Source organism: Rhodotorula graminis (genome assembly GCF_001329695.1).
Source record: "Rhodotorula graminis WP1 unplaced genomic scaffold RHOBAscaffold_4, whole genome shotgun sequence".
Taxonomy (NCBI): domain Eukaryota; kingdom Fungi; phylum Basidiomycota; class Microbotryomycetes; order Sporidiobolales; family Sporidiobolaceae; genus Rhodotorula; species Rhodotorula graminis.
In genome coordinates, this window is record NW_017264931.1 from 985,921 (window position 1) to 999,172 (window position 13,252).

A 13,252-nucleotide genomic window follows, 5' to 3' on the forward strand; every position below is an offset into this window, starting at 1 on the left:
AAGCGGTTGATCGAGCGAGTAGACGAGAGAGGACCGACCTCGACCGACTTGGTTCCACCGAACGGGCTCACCTTCGACAACCCCGTGCCGCCTCGCTCAGGCCGGCCAGCTCCGCACTCGGCTGCGCAGCATGCCTCCAGACGACGCAGGCCCGCCCTCCAAGCGGCGCAAGACGTCGTCGCCGCCCCGTCCTCCCCCACACCGCCGTCGCAGCTCACCCGCGTCGCACCGCCCGTCGCACAGCCCCGAAGCTGCCCGGCCCAGGCGCAAGAACCCGCTCGAGGGCTTTGACGACGACGAGGAGCTTCCCGAGGAGCGAGAAGAGCGCGAACGCGACGCCGCTCTCCTCGCCGCGAGGGCGGGAGGCGGCGACGACGGCGACGGGCACGACGACGAGGACGAGCACTGCGCCATCTGCCTGTCCCCGATCGAGAACAAGGTGCGCCCCCTCTTTCTCCCCTGCGCGAGTCACGCCGAGCTCGCCCCACTGACCTCGCGTCCTCACCCGCCCGCAGACGGTCGTCTACCCGTGCCACCACGGCCAGTTCTGCTGGAACTGCATTCGCGCATGGACCGACCAGAGCCGCAAGGTGCGTCCCCGCTCTCTTTCTCTCGACTCTGCCGAGCCCTCTCGCACCAACTCACGCGCGAGACGCTCTCGTCCGCAGTGCCCGCTCTGCCTCGGGCCCATCGAGCACCTGATCCACAACATCCGCTCGCCCAAGGACTACCAGGTCCACCACCTCCTCCCGCTCCACACGCTCGTGTCGACCTCGGCCTCGGCCTCGACCAGCACCGATCCGCTCCCGCCTCGCGGCAACCGCCCGCCGCGCGTCAACCCGGCCCTGCCGCGCCACGCGCTGTACGGCCGCAGCCGGTACTCGTCAGCGGCGAGGGTCGGCGAGGAGGATGAGACGACGTGGCGCGAGCGGCAGACTGAGCGCGAGCTCGAGCGCAGGAGATGTGCGTCGACACCTTCCCTTCACCGTCCTCTCTCTCCCCACTCGGCCCGTGCGCATGCTCACTCGACCGCCTGCAGACATCTACCGCGAGGACCTGTACGCCAAGCACGTCGCGAGCAACCGCTACACGGGCTTCAAGCCGTTCTCGCCGCAGACGTTCGCGAGCAACTCGGAGCTCAAGGCCAAGGTCATCAAGTTCATCCGCCGCGAGGTGCGTCCGGCTCGCTCTCTTGCAGTTTCGCTCGCCTTCTCTCAGGCGTGCGCCGTACTGATAGCCATGCGAGGACGGTCGACAGCTGCAAATCTTCCCGGCCGTCGACGTGGCGTTCCTCACGACCTACCTCGTCTCGATCGCGTCGCAGCTCGACCTGCGCTCGTCGGCCGCGATCCGCCTCATCTCGGACTTCCTGTCGGACCAAGACGCGCAGCACCTCGTGCACGAGATCACGACGTTTGCGCGCTCGCCGTTCAAGTCGCTCGAGGGCTACGACCGCTTTGTCCAGTACGGCCGCCCGCACCGCGATGTGCCCAAGGCGCGCGAGCTCGAGGAGCTCGTCCTCGAGCCCGAGGACCTGCAGCGCGACGCGCCCCGGTTCGAGGAGCACATGCGCCGCAAGCGCGCCGAGGAAGACGCGGCCGAGCGCGCGCGACCGAGGCCGCCACCGCCCATGGCGGCGAGCCTCCCCTCGCGGTCCACTGCGCCTACTACCGCGCGTCGTGGGAGCCAGGGCGAGGCGTTCCGCGGCGGGAGGGGCGACGGTGGGTACGGCGGCGCGCGAGCGCCTCGCGAGCGGCGCCTGAGCGGCCGCGAGCCGTCCCCTCCCGGGCACTCGCCGCCGCCGTCGTCGTCGAGGCGTCGCTCGAGCGGCGCGTACCGCCACGAGCGCAGGGCGCCGCCGTCGCCGCCGCGCGAGCCCGACTGGCGCGACCGCGACGAGCGGTACACCGGGTCGTACTACCTGTCGAGCGGGAGCCGGCGCGACGGGACCAAGGGCGCGAGGGCATACGGCCCGCCGCCGCCAAGGTGGGCGAGGGGGCAGGAGAGGCGGTATCGCGACGAGCGGGAGCGCGACAGGGAGAGGGAGCGCGGGCGGTCGAGGTCGAGGGACAGGCGCCGTTCGCCGTCGCCATCCGAGCGCGGCGGCAGCCGCAGCCGCTCGTACTCGCGCTCGCCTGTCGGTTCGCGCCGCGAGCGCTCGTCGTCGCGGTCGCGCACCCTCCAGGCCGACTCGCGCTCGCGGTCCCCCTCGCGCTCTCGGCCGCCTCCCTCCTCACGCGGCCGCTCGCGCTCCCACACGCCCGTTCGCCGCACCGCCTCGCCGACACCTCCTCCCGCCCTCGACCTCGGCGCCGACCCGCACGCCTCGGCCGACGACTCGGACGCCATCTCGCTCGTGGGCCCGTCCTTCTCGGCGGCGCCGTCACCGCGCCCGGGCACGCCGTCCGCCGCCGCTGGTGGGCCCGCACGCCCGATGCTGAGTATCTTTGGCGCGGCGCAGCGCCTGCTCGGCAACGGGCGCGTCGTCACCCTGACCGAGGACGGGCGCGCGAGCCTGCAAGGCGCGCCGCCGAGCGACTCGGGCTCGTCGATGGCGGCTGCGGGCAAGGGCAAGGGCAAGGCGCGCGCCGACGCCGCCGAGCCGCCCTCGGCGCCTCTCGCGATGCGACTGCGTCCCGCGCCGTCAGGCAAGGGCAAGGCGCCGACGTCGTCGTCGCGCGGCCAGGAGCCGTACGATGCCATGCCGCGCGCGAGGCCGGCCTCGCCGGCGGGCAAGACGCTCCTCGCGCGCCTCGGCAGCGCTCCTACGTCCTCGTCCGTCGTCGCCCCTGCGCCTGCGCCCGCCGCCGCCTCGAGCGCCGACGCCGGCCAGACGCTGCGCGCCAAGCTCCAGGCGCGCCTCACCGCCGAGTACCGCCAGGCGCTCGCGTCGCGCTCGGCCCCCTCGGCAGCTACGTCGTCGGCGGCGGCGTCGGGCGCCAAGAGCGCGACGGACCTGCGCGGGCTGCTCCAGGCGCGGCTCACGGCCGAGAAGGCGCTCGCGTACGAGGAGATGACGCGGTCGAGGGCGCAGGCGTCGCTCGCTGCGCTACGCGAGCGGGGAGCTGGCGGAGAAGGCGGTACGGGGCAGACGACAACGTTCAGCCAGGCGACGAGGGAGCTGCTACTCGCGCGGCTCGAGGAGGAGAGGCTCCTCGCCGAGGAGGCCGAGGGCGCCGCTGTCGGGCTCGCCGCCGGCGGGTACGAGCTCGACTACGGCTTCGAATACGACTACGGCCTTGACGCGGTGTCGTTCGACTCGGGTCCGTCGCTGTCGACGTCGGCCGACGCCGCTCTCGCTTCCGCCCCCTCGACCGACCCGCTCCCCCTTCCTGCCTCGCCCTCTCCTCCTCCTACCCCGGCACCCGCCCCCGCCCCCGCGCCCAAGTCCGAGACGGCGCTCAAGGCGGCCCTGCTCGAGAAGCGCAAGGCGGCGGTCGAGCTCGAGCTCGAGAAGCGCAGCGGCGAGCTCAAGGAGCGGCTCGTGCGCCAGAAGCTGCTCGCCAGGCGCAAGGCGGCGGCGGTGGCGGTGGCGTCGGGCGAGGGGTCGCCGCCGCTGCGGACGGGCGAGCGTGTGGAGGAGTCGGTGTAGCGCGAGGAGGGAGGACGAGCCGCTTGGTGGACTCTGGCGCCCGATAGCGAGCGAGGGCCGTACGGCGTAGTGCCTCTGTCACGCAATGAGAGAATCGGCTACCTTGTCGACAGCTCGCTCGAGGAAGGAGTGTCGCCGTCGTTCGCTCGCTCGCTCGGCGGCTCTCGGTCGGGGCTTTCGTCTCATCACGCTCTCACACTCGTTAACGCTCCCGAGCAAGCTGCCTGGCGCCATGTCTCGCTTTGTCCGCCCGTCCTCGTTCCGGCACACGTACGGGTGCGTCCTCGCCGCCCCTCGGCTCCCTCTCGTTCCCCCCCTCCTCCTCCCCCACCCTTCACCGCTGATCACGGCCCTCGCGCCTGTTTCGGACCCGTGCAGCACTCCGGCCAAGCCCGAGAACCGCTACGACAACATCAAGATCAGCGGTGCGTCCCCAGTTCCTCCTCCCCTGCCCTTGTTCCGTCGTCTCGGGCCCTCGGCCGACCATCGTGACGACGACGACCACGACGACCACGATGAGCTGACAGGCTTCCCGTTCCTGCGACAGCCTCGGCGTGGGACACCAACCTCGTCAGCGCCAACGACAAGTACCTCGCCGTCAACTGGCAGGCCTCGGGCGGCGGCGCCTTCCTCGTCTCGCCTCTCGACCTCACGGGCAAGGTCCGTCGGCGTTCCTCTCTTTCCGGTCCGCCCTCGCTCCGCGTTGCGGTGCAGGTGGATTGGTTGAAGAGTCCCGCCGGTTCACGGATCCACACACTGACTCGCTCTCGCCCCGCCGCAGCTCCCCGACTTGTTTCCGCTCGTGCGCGCCCACACGGCCGCCGTCCTCGACACGGCATGGTCGCCGTTTGACGACGACCTCGTTCGTCGGTCGGCGAGGACGGCAAGCTCGCCCTGACGCGCGTCGACGACGCCCTCCTGCGCGACGCGTGGTCGGGCGACCGCAAGGACCTTCCCGACCTCGAGCCGCTGTGGCGCCAGAACGCGCACGGTCGCAAGGCGGGTCACGTGCGCTTCCACCCTGCAGCGCACAACGTCGTCGCGACGGCGAGCAACGACGTCAAGATCTGGGACCTCGACCACCAAAAGTCGGTCCTGCAGAGCGAGACGCACGCTGACATGGTCCAGTCGTTCGACTGGGACTGGTGCGGCGGCGTGTACGCGACGACGTGCAAGGACAAGAAGCTGCGCCTGTTTGACCCGCGCGCCGGGAGCGCCGCCGTCACGGTCGCCGACTCGCACTCGGGCGTCAAGGGCTCGCGCGTCACGTGGCTCGGCCAGCTCGACCGCATCGTCACGACGGGCTTTTCGCGTACGAGCGACCGCCAGGCGTTCCTGTGGGACTCGCGCGAGCTCACAAAGGGCCCCGTCAAGCAGCTCAACATCGACCAGAGCTCGGGCGGCCTCATCCCCATGTTCATCCCGGGCAACAAGTGCGTCCCGCTTCGTCGTCCTTCCTTCCTTCTCCTCGCCGTCGACGCCGTCCTGACCTTCGTCTCTGCCTCCCTCCTGCAGCGTCCTCCTCCTTGCTGGCAAGGGGTGCGTCTCCTCTCCTCTCACTCGTCGACCCTGCCCCGCCCACCCTCGCCGACCCTGACCTCGCCCTCGCGCCCACAGCGACGGCAACGTCCGCATGTACGAGTACGACAACGACGAGCTCTTCTACCTGTGCGTCCCCCTCCTTTCCCTCCTTGTCAAAGCGTGCGCGCCGTCGCTCACTCTCGTCGCGCCGCCGCCCCGCTCGCTCGCCCGCCCGCAGGTCCGACTACACGAGCCCGCACCCGCAGCGCGGCATGTGCCTCGCGCCCGCACGCTCGGTCAACGTGGCCGAGACCGAGATTGCCCGGGTGTACAAGGCGTTCGGGACGACGATCGAGCCCATCTCGTTCCGCGTGCCGCGCAAGGTGCGTCTCGAGCGGTCTCGCTCCCCCTCTTTCAGCGTGAGGCTCTCTCGGAAAAGGTCGGTCGCTCACGCTCTTTCAACCCCTCCCTCCCTCGTCCCTCTCTCCCTCTCTGCCTCTCACTCGCCCCCCTTCTCGCCCCGCCAAACCCCCCCCCCCCCCCTCAGTCCGAGTCGTTCCAAGCCGACCTGTTCCCTCCCGCGCCCTCTGCCCAGCCGGCCCTCTCGGCCCAGGACTGGTTCGCCGGCAAGACGGCGCCGCCCAACCTGCTCGACATGGAGACGCGTCAGGAGGCGGCCCAGACGGCCCAGGCACCGCCGCCGCTCGCCAAGCAGCAGCAGCAGCAGCACGCCGCCGCCTCGCCTGCACCTGCGGCAGCGGCGGCAGCGGCGGCAGCGGCGGCAGCGGCGGCCCCAAAGCAGCCCTCGCCCGTCCCGACGCCCCCGCGCTCCGCATCGCCCGCGCCTCCTCCTCCCGCCGCCGCCCCTCAGCAGCAGCAGCAGCCCTCGCGCCCGTCGACGCCCGCCTCGGGCTCGGGCTCGGGCCCGGACCCGACGCGTGCCGCCGCGCTCGACAGCGTCGGGACGGTGGCCAACGCCGGTGGGGCGACGCTCGCGCGTGCGAATGGGGTTGAGCCTGCTGCGTCGTCGTCGGCGGCGGCGGTGGGCGGCGCGATGAACGGCCGAGGGGGCGAGGGCGAGCGCGAGGGAGAGCGGGGGAGAGAGGGAGAGAGCGACGAGCCGAGGGACGACGAGGTGCGCGCGCTCAAGGCGGCGCTCGCCGAGAAGGACGCCGTCATTCGCGAGCTCGAGCTCAAGCTTGAGCGGGTCAAGATCGCGATTGCGTGAGCGAGCGAGCGAGGGAGGAGGGGGGGGGGGGGCGAGCGTGAGTGCGAGGAGCGAAGAGGAGGGAGGAGCGAGGAGCGAGGAGGAGCGTCGTGTCCATCCCGAGCCTGTATTCAGCCAAGCCGTTCCCATTTCTCTTGCTCTCGCTCTCAAGGGTTCGAGAGAGGGAGAAAGAGAGAAACGCCTGTGCTGCACTGCTTTTCATTTCTTCGAGATTCTTCTGCGAGTTCCTGCTCCTCCTCCGACGACGAAAGCATGCGGGGAGGTTGCGGGCTTGAGCGAGCGGGCAGGGAAACGGTGGGTGGGTGAAAGGTGGGGTTGAGGGAACAAGCGAGGGAGGGAGGAGAGGGAGGGTGCGAGGGAGTGGGCGCTTAGGCCTCCTCGAGAGGGGGAGGCTGTAGTTCGAGGGCAAGGGGAGGGGGAGGGGCAACGTGTCAGTCTCGCGCTCGGGTTCGCTCGACGTCTCGCACCTCGCATCTTCTAGAGGAACAGGAAGAGAGAGAGCAAAGTCGAAAACGCACCCCCTCGTCATCGTCCTCGCCCTCCTCACCCTCGTCGTCGCCCTCGGCGCCGCCAAAGCCAGCGCCGCCAGCGCCGCCCATGCCGCTCGCCTTGAGCTGCTCCATCATCTTCTCAAAGTCCTGCGGGCGTTGCGCGCGAGAGGGTGGGGGCGGGGGCGAGTCAGTTCCGTCCAGGGAGAGAGAGGGAGAGAGGGAGAGAGGGAGAGAGGGAGAGAGGGAGAGAGGGAGAGAGGAGGACGCACCATGCCGCCCGCGCCACCAGCACCGCCGGCGCCGCCGCCCATGCCCTGCATCATCGAGGCAAAGTCCTGCGGCGTGAGGGAAGGGAGGGAGGGAGAGAGAGAGAGAGAGTCAGTCTAGGGGGAGGGAGGAGGGCGAGGACAGGGAGGGAGGGCGGCAAGGACAGGGGGAGAGGGAGAGGGGGAGAGAGAGAAGGGACGCACCATGCCGCCCGGACCGCCGGCGCCACCCATGCCGCCCATGCCGCCCATCATGCCGCCCATGTCGCCCATGCCGCCCATGCCGGGGGGCATGCCGCCACCGGGCGCGCCGCCCATGCCGCCAAACTGGTCGGCCTTGTCGTCGTCCTCGTCCTCCTGCTCGTCCTCGTCGCGCCACAGGTCAAAATTGCTCCGGATGCGGTTGTTGCGCCCTTTGTCGGCGACGAGGCGGGGCCAGTACTCTTGCTTTGCGTCGCGCTTCTGGAGGACGACCTGGAGCGACTTGCCCGAGAGGGCGCGCGAGCGCTCGGTCGCGTCGGCAAAGAGGGTGAGAGTGCACTCGTACTCCTTTGGTTCGATGGTCGATGCCGTGCCGCGCGAGTTGTCGACCTGGTGCGTCTTGCCGCGGAACGTGAGCTGGTTGCCCTCGACCGAGAGGTGGTAGTCCGGGTCGAGCTCGGGGGCGTTGATGGTGAGGAAGACGACGTTGCGCTCGGGCTCGGTGTCGGAGCTGTTTGGTGGTGGTGGTGTCGCAGTCAGTGAGGGCTGCGGTGCGAGGATGATGACGAGGGGTGGAGGAGGACGAGGAGGAGGGGAGGGAGCGATGAAGCTCTGGGGAGGGTGGAGAGAGGGAGAGGGAGAGAGAGGGGACGGACCTGCGCTGAGCCCAGAGGATCTCGGGTTGGATGGGGGCCATGGTCGGTGTGTGGAGGAGGAGGAGAGAGGAGAGGAGGAGGAGGAGGACGACGAGGAGGGGAACGTCTTCGAACGACCGACGACGACGACGACGACGACGGGCGACTGCGTCTGGCTCGAGCTGTGCGAGGGAAACGACGCAGCACTGCACTGCAGCGACTCGGCCACTCGCACACACGCTGCGACCAGACCACAGCACGTCGACCTCTCCAACCTCGTCTCCTCCCCCACCTTTCGTCGCCAACATGGTCCCTCCGCCGACCAACACGGGCTCGCCGTGCGCCCACTGCCGCCACACCGAATTTCTCCCCCTCACCTGCCCAAAGTGCCTCGCCCACTTCTGCTCGACCCACGCCCCGCCGTCCAACCACGCCTGCTCCGCCTCCCTCTCTCCTCCTCCACCGCCGTCCGGCCAGGTCGACTCGCCGAGCTTGACATCGCTCCTCCCCGACCGAGACCGTCACGCACGCCTCGCCGCCCCAGAACCGCCGTCACCGCACGCCGCAGCCCTCCGGTCCCGACAGCAAGCCGCGCTCGCCAAGTTCAAGACCAAAGCCGCCGCTTCTCGCTCTTCCTCCACCACCTCCTCACCAGCACGAGGCCCCACCACCACAGCAGCGCCACCGCCCAAGCCCATCAACCCAGCCCTCGCCCTCTCGCGCCTCAAGCACCGCGCCGCGCCGCTCGACCCGCGCCATGCGACCAGGCAGGGGGACGTGCCCCTGGGCGAGCGCCGCTTCTTCTCTGTGCGGGTCGGAGGGAGCGAGGCGGACGAGGGGCGCGAGGTGTGGGCCGCAAAGGTGCGTCCTCTTCTCCTCCTCGGAACTCGCTCTCTCTCTCTCGGCGGGGGCGGCCTGAACGTCGGGCAGCGCAGCACTGACTCTGTCCCCCTCCCGGCACTCGGACCTCCGGCAGTCCATCTCTGGCGGCAAAGCGCTCGACCTCGCCGCCGACTTGCTCCACGTCTCGAACCGCAACCACCTCACGACCGACCCGGCGCAGGTGCGTCGGCGCTTGCGCTTTCTCTCTCTCTCTCTCCCTCGGCGTCATGACGACGTCGATGAAGCGAGTGGACCGACGGGACGTGCAACCCCCTGACTCTCCCTCCCCATCGCAGCGCCTCTCGCTCGCCCTCTCCCACCCGCCCGACGACGCCCTCCCGCCACTCTCGCGCATCGACCTCGCCCAGCCGCTCGCCGCGCAGGTCCCCGACGGCGCGTGCGTCGTGCTGCTCCGGGGCCAGGTGTGGGCGTGAGCGTGCGCGGTGAGGCGGAAGCGGGAGGAGGTGCGTCCCCCCGTCCTCGTCCTCTTGCTCGGGTCGGGGTGCCGCGCACGCCTTCTGCCACACTGACTCTCTCCCCTCCCCCTCCCCTCCCCCTCCCCTCCCTTTCGCACACGCAGGCCCGACCTCGCCGCTCGACCTCCTCGAGGCCGCGCACCAGACCCAGGTGCGTCGGCGCGCTCTCCCCTCTCTCTCGCCCTCTTTCGGCGTCGCGACGACGTCGATCGAGCGAGTACAATGGTTGAGAAGGGGGCGCTGACCCTCTCCTCGAGCATCCGCAGCGCCTCTCGCTCGCCCTCCCCCTCTCCCTCGCCCTCGTCCGCCGCACGGACCCCGACCCGGCCCCGACCCGACCCGACCCCGGCCCTCGTCCTCGCCCTCGCTCTCGCCCCCCCCCCTCGCTCTCGCGCACCGACCTCGCCCAGTCGCTCCGAGTCGGCGCAGGGCGACCCTCCTCGTCCTCCTCGAGTACCTTTGTGTGGGTGCGAGGTGCGAGGGAGGGAGGGAGGGAGGGAGGGAGCGAGGGAGCGCGGAATCGACGTCTTGTTGTTGTAGAACCCCTTGTCGTCCGTCCGGCTCTGCACTGCAAGCTTGCATCTCGTTGCCCTGTTCTCCTCGGCCTCGTCCTCTAGAGCGCGAGCAGCTTCCTGTCTCTCTCTCGAGCAGCTTCCTCTCTCTCTCTCGAGCAGCTTACTCTCTCTCTCTCGAGCAGCTTCCTCTCTCTCTCGCGAGCGGGACGACGACGACGGCCGAGCGAGGACACGGAAAGAAAGGGGAAACTCGTTGCGGTTGTGCTTGCTGCTGCTTTTGTACCTCCTCCTGCTCGTCCTCCCTCGCTCGTTCAGCCCTGAACTCGCTCCGACAAGCGCCCACCTCGTGCTCGAGAGACGACGACAAAGGCGCTCAGAGCTCGTCGTGCGAGTACGAGCCCGAGTCGTCGCCAGCACCGCCGGCGCCCGAGTAGATCTTGGCCGTGATGGGGGCGACAGCCGCCTGGAGCTGCTCGCGCTGCTCGTCAAAGTCCTCGGCACTGGCGCTCGCGCCGTGCTCGTCGAGCCAGTCCTGCACCTTCTTGATCTCAGCCTCGACCTCCTTCTTGTCGGCCGAGTCGAGCTTGCCGCCGAGCCCTTCCTGGTCGGCGAGCTGGCCCTTGAGCGAGTAGGCGAGGTTCTCGAGCGCGTTGCGCGACTCGATGTTCTTCTTGACGAGCTCGTCCTCCTCGGCGAAACGCTCGGCGTCGGCCACCATGCGCTCAATGTCCTCGGGCGAGAGCCGGCCCTTGTCGTTGGTGATCGTCACCGAGTTGGACTTGCCCGTGCCCTTGTCCGACGCCGACACCTTCATGATGCTGCGTAGGGGCGCGTGCGAGGGTCAGTCCGCTGTCTGACGAGCCCCGCGAGAGGGAGAGAGAGAGAGAGAGGACGTACCCAGACGCGTCGACCTCGAACGTGACCTCGATCTGCGGGACGCCACGCGGCGCCGGCGGGATGCTGTTGAGCTCAAACTTGCCGCTGCATGAGGAACGAAGGATGAGTCAGTCCATGCGCACGACGAGCGACGACGAGCTCGAGAGAGAGAGAGAGAGAGAGCGAGAGGGAGACGCACAGGTGGTTGTTGTCCTTGGTCATGGCGCGCTCGCCCTCAAAGACCTGGATGAGGACCGTCGGCTGGTTGTCGGCCGCGGTCGAAAAGATCTGCGACTTCTTGGTCGGGATGACCGTGTTGCGCGGGATGAGCTTGGTAAAGACGCCGCCGGTCGTCTCGATGCCGAGCGTGAGCGGGCACACGTCGATCAGGACGACGTCGCCGAGGCCCTCCTCGCCCGACAGGATGCCGCCCTGGACGGCCGCGCCGTACGCGACCGCCTCGTCCGGGTTGATGCCCTTGGTCGGCTCCTTGCCGTTGAAGTACTCGCGGAGGAGCTCCTGGACCTTGGGGATGCGGGTCGAGCCACCGACGAGGCTGCGGACGGCGCGCAAGACGAGTTAATCCGACTCTCCGGCGCGAGATTGAGAAAGAGAGAGCTGGGGGACGCACACAATGTCGTCGACCTGCTCCTTCTTGAAGTTGGCGTCCTTGAGGACCTGCTCGACCGGGCGCATCGTCTTGCGGAACAGGTCGAGGTTGAGCTCCTCAAACTTGGCGCGCGTGAGCGTCTCGCTAAAGTCCTCGCCGTCAAAGAACGACTCGATCTCGATCTTGGTCGACATCTGGGACGACAGGGTGCGCTTGGCCTTCTCGACCTCGCGCTTGAGCTTGCCCATGGTGCGCAGGTTCTTGGTGATGTCCTGGCCGTCGTGCTTGCGGCGCCACACCTTGACAAAGTGGTCGATGACGCGGTTGTCAAAGTCCTCGCCGCCGAGGTGCGTGTCGCCCGCGGTCGCGAGCACCTCGAACACGCCGTCGTCGATCGAGAGGAGCGAGACGTCGAACGTGCCGCCGCCGAGGTCGTACACGATGATGTTGCGCTCGCCGCCCGTCTTGTCGAGGCCGTACGCGATCGCGGCCGCCGTCGGCTCGTTGACGACGCGGAGGACGTTGAGGCCCGCGATCGTGCCGGCGTCCTTGGTCGCCTGGCGCTGCGCGTCGTTGAAGTAGGCCGGGACTGTGACGACGGCGTGCGTCACCTTGTTGCCGAGGTACGTCTCGGCCGTCTCCTTCATCTTGCCGAGAATCATGGCCGACACCTCCTCGGCCGTGAACGTCTTGGACTGCTCGCCGACCTTGACCTCGACGACCGGCTGGTGCATCGAGCCCGCCTTGACCTTGAACGGGTAGTGCTTCATGTCGCGCTGCACCTCCTTGTCGTCAAAGCGGCGGCCGATGAGGCGCTTGGCGTCAAACACCGTGTTGGTCGGGTTGGACGGCGCCTGGTTCTTGGCGGCGTCGCCGACGAGGCGCTCGCCAGAGCCGGCCGCGAAGCCGACGTAGGACGGGGTGATGCGGTTGCCCTGGTCGTTGGCGATGATCTCGACGCGACCGTTGCGCTGGACACTGTGGGAGAGAGACGACGGGAATGGTCAGCGACGTGGTCCTCGTCGTCGTCGTCGTCGTCGTCTGCGAGGTGCGAGACGGCGACCAGCGAGAGGTGCGCAGGCTGCGGCTCGTGACCGCGCCGAACGCCGCCAGGCTCTCGCGAGGGCTGCTCCAAGAGGTACACAGAGTACCTCGCGCGCGACCAACCACAGAAAGCGAGAGTGCAACGGCCTCATCACGCGAGGGGAGAGGAAGAGGGGGGCTCACCCGACGCAAGAGTAGGTTGTTCCGAGGTCGATACCGATCTGTGGGTGGCACGAGCGAGTCAGTGACGGTGCGCAGAGACTTTGTCGAGCGGCGCGGGAGACTCACAACGGTGCCGTACTGCAAGGACGCGAGTCGAAGGACGTCGACGTGGAGGCGAACGGAGGGTCGTGGCACGGCGGTGGCGGCGCGTGGGAGGGGCGAGGGTGGTGAGAGGGGGCAAGTCGAGAGTCAGCAACACGGTCGAGCTGGTCGCGTGGCGCCAAGAGGTCGAGGGAGAGGCGGGACGCACCTCCTCCTTCTGAGCGGCGACGGGGCTGAGGGTGACGAGGAGGGCGACGAGCGCCAGGAGGCAGGCTGCGAGAGCCGAGCGAGTCGATGGTGCCATGGTGGCAGGTAGTCGAGCAAGCGCTTGGTCGGGGGGAGAGCTGCTTGAGATGTGGTGGAGAGAGAGAGGGAGGAGGACGCACGCGACGCTCCGACGAAGTCGCCACGCTTCCACCTCGCTCTCCCTCCTCCGCCTTCCACTCAGCTCCCTTTGTTCTCGTGTCCGGGCTCCTCTGCTTCGACACGCTCTGCTCTCGCTCTCGACGCTCGCCACCCTCGTCCGGCCACCCTAACTGGCTCGCGCGCCGTCGTGGCACCCGGTGTCACCCTTTCCTCGCCCTCTGTGGCTGGCTGGAACATACAGAGCCCTCGCTCCGACCTGCTCGAGTGCGCTCGCCAAAGCTCACG

At 69.3% G+C, this 13,252-nt stretch overlaps 5 protein-coding genes across 5 annotated transcripts; 3 read left to right on the forward strand and 2 right to left on the reverse strand.

Moving 5' to 3' along the window:
* Positions 1-130: 130 nt before the first annotated feature.
* Positions 131-3,700, forward strand: RHOBADRAFT_52475 (uncharacterized protein; the record flags this gene model as incomplete). The annotated part of the gene is made up of 5 exons (XM_018416357.1): positions 131-439; positions 516-590; positions 669-963; positions 1,040-1,173; positions 1,259-3,700. 5 exons carry the CDS (start codon positions 131-133, stop codon positions 3,590-3,592), a joined length of 3,147 nt encoding a protein of 1,048 aa, XP_018272520.1. The 3' UTR covers positions 3,593-3,700.
* Positions 3,701-3,805: 105 nt separating this feature from the next.
* Positions 3,806-6,473, forward strand: RHOBADRAFT_52476 (uncharacterized protein). Its single transcript, XM_018416358.1, has 9 exons — positions 3,806-3,868; positions 3,971-4,017; positions 4,140-4,252; positions 4,374-4,394; positions 4,472-5,025; positions 5,108-5,131; positions 5,210-5,260; positions 5,352-5,496; positions 5,661-6,473. Exons 1-9 carry the CDS (start codon positions 3,825-3,827, stop codon positions 6,339-6,341), a joined length of 1,680 nt encoding a protein of 559 aa, XP_018272521.1. The 5' UTR covers positions 3,806-3,824; the 3' UTR covers positions 6,342-6,473.
* Positions 6,474-6,709: 236 nt separating this feature from the next.
* RHOBADRAFT_42813 (uncharacterized protein) lies at positions 6,710-7,996 on the reverse strand (the record flags this gene model as incomplete). The annotated part of the gene is made up of 5 exons (XM_018414111.1): positions 6,710-6,733; positions 6,860-6,979; positions 7,102-7,167; positions 7,303-7,810; positions 7,956-7,996. 5 exons carry the CDS (start codon positions 7,994-7,996, stop codon positions 6,710-6,712), a joined length of 759 nt encoding a protein of 252 aa, XP_018272522.1.
* A 244-nt stretch (positions 7,997-8,240) lies between these two features.
* RHOBADRAFT_42814 (uncharacterized protein) lies at positions 8,241-9,250 on the forward strand (the record flags this gene model as incomplete). The annotated part of the gene is made up of 3 exons (XM_018414112.1): positions 8,241-8,795; positions 8,911-8,997; positions 9,113-9,250. 3 exons carry the CDS (start codon positions 8,241-8,243, stop codon positions 9,248-9,250), a joined length of 780 nt encoding a protein of 259 aa, XP_018272523.1.
* Positions 9,251-10,035: 785 nt separating this feature from the next.
* RHOBADRAFT_66220 (uncharacterized protein) lies at positions 10,036-12,950 on the reverse strand. The gene is made up of 7 exons (XM_018418896.1): positions 12,810-12,950; positions 12,626-12,637; positions 12,521-12,558; positions 11,315-12,271; positions 10,883-11,239; positions 10,705-10,788; positions 10,036-10,625 (listed from the first exon to the last, which is right to left on the reverse strand). The coding sequence occupies exons 1-7, from the start codon at positions 12,903-12,905 to the stop codon at positions 10,181-10,183; spliced, it is 1,989 nt and encodes a 662-aa protein (XP_018272524.1). The 5' UTR covers positions 12,906-12,950; the 3' UTR covers positions 10,036-10,180.
* Positions 12,951-13,252: the final 302 nt, after the last annotated feature.

Coding starts and splice junctions, on each gene's coding strand:
- RHOBADRAFT_52476 (XM_018416358.1), top strand. CDS start 3,825: ATGTCTCGCTTTGTCCGCCCGTCCTCGTTCCGGCACACGTACGG. Junction 4,018..4,139: donor CGACAACATCAAGATCAGCG/GTGCGTCCCCAG, acceptor TTCCTGCGACAG/CCTCGGCGTGGGACACCAAC. Junction 5,132..5,209: donor CTCCTCCTTGCTGGCAAGGG/GTGCGTCTCCTC, acceptor TCGCGCCCACAG/CGACGGCAACGTCCGCATGT.
- RHOBADRAFT_66220 (XM_018418896.1), bottom strand. CDS start 12,905: ATGGCACCATCGACTCGCTCGGCTCTCGCAGCCTGCCTCCTGGCGCTC. Junction 10,789..10,882: donor ACCAAGGACAACAACCACCT/GTGCGTCTCCCT, acceptor TTCCTCATGCAG/CGGCAAGTTTGAGCTCAACA. Junction 10,626..10,704: donor TTCGAGGTCGACGCGTCTGG/GTACGTCCTCTC, acceptor GCCCCTACGCAG/CATCATGAAGGTGTCGGCGT.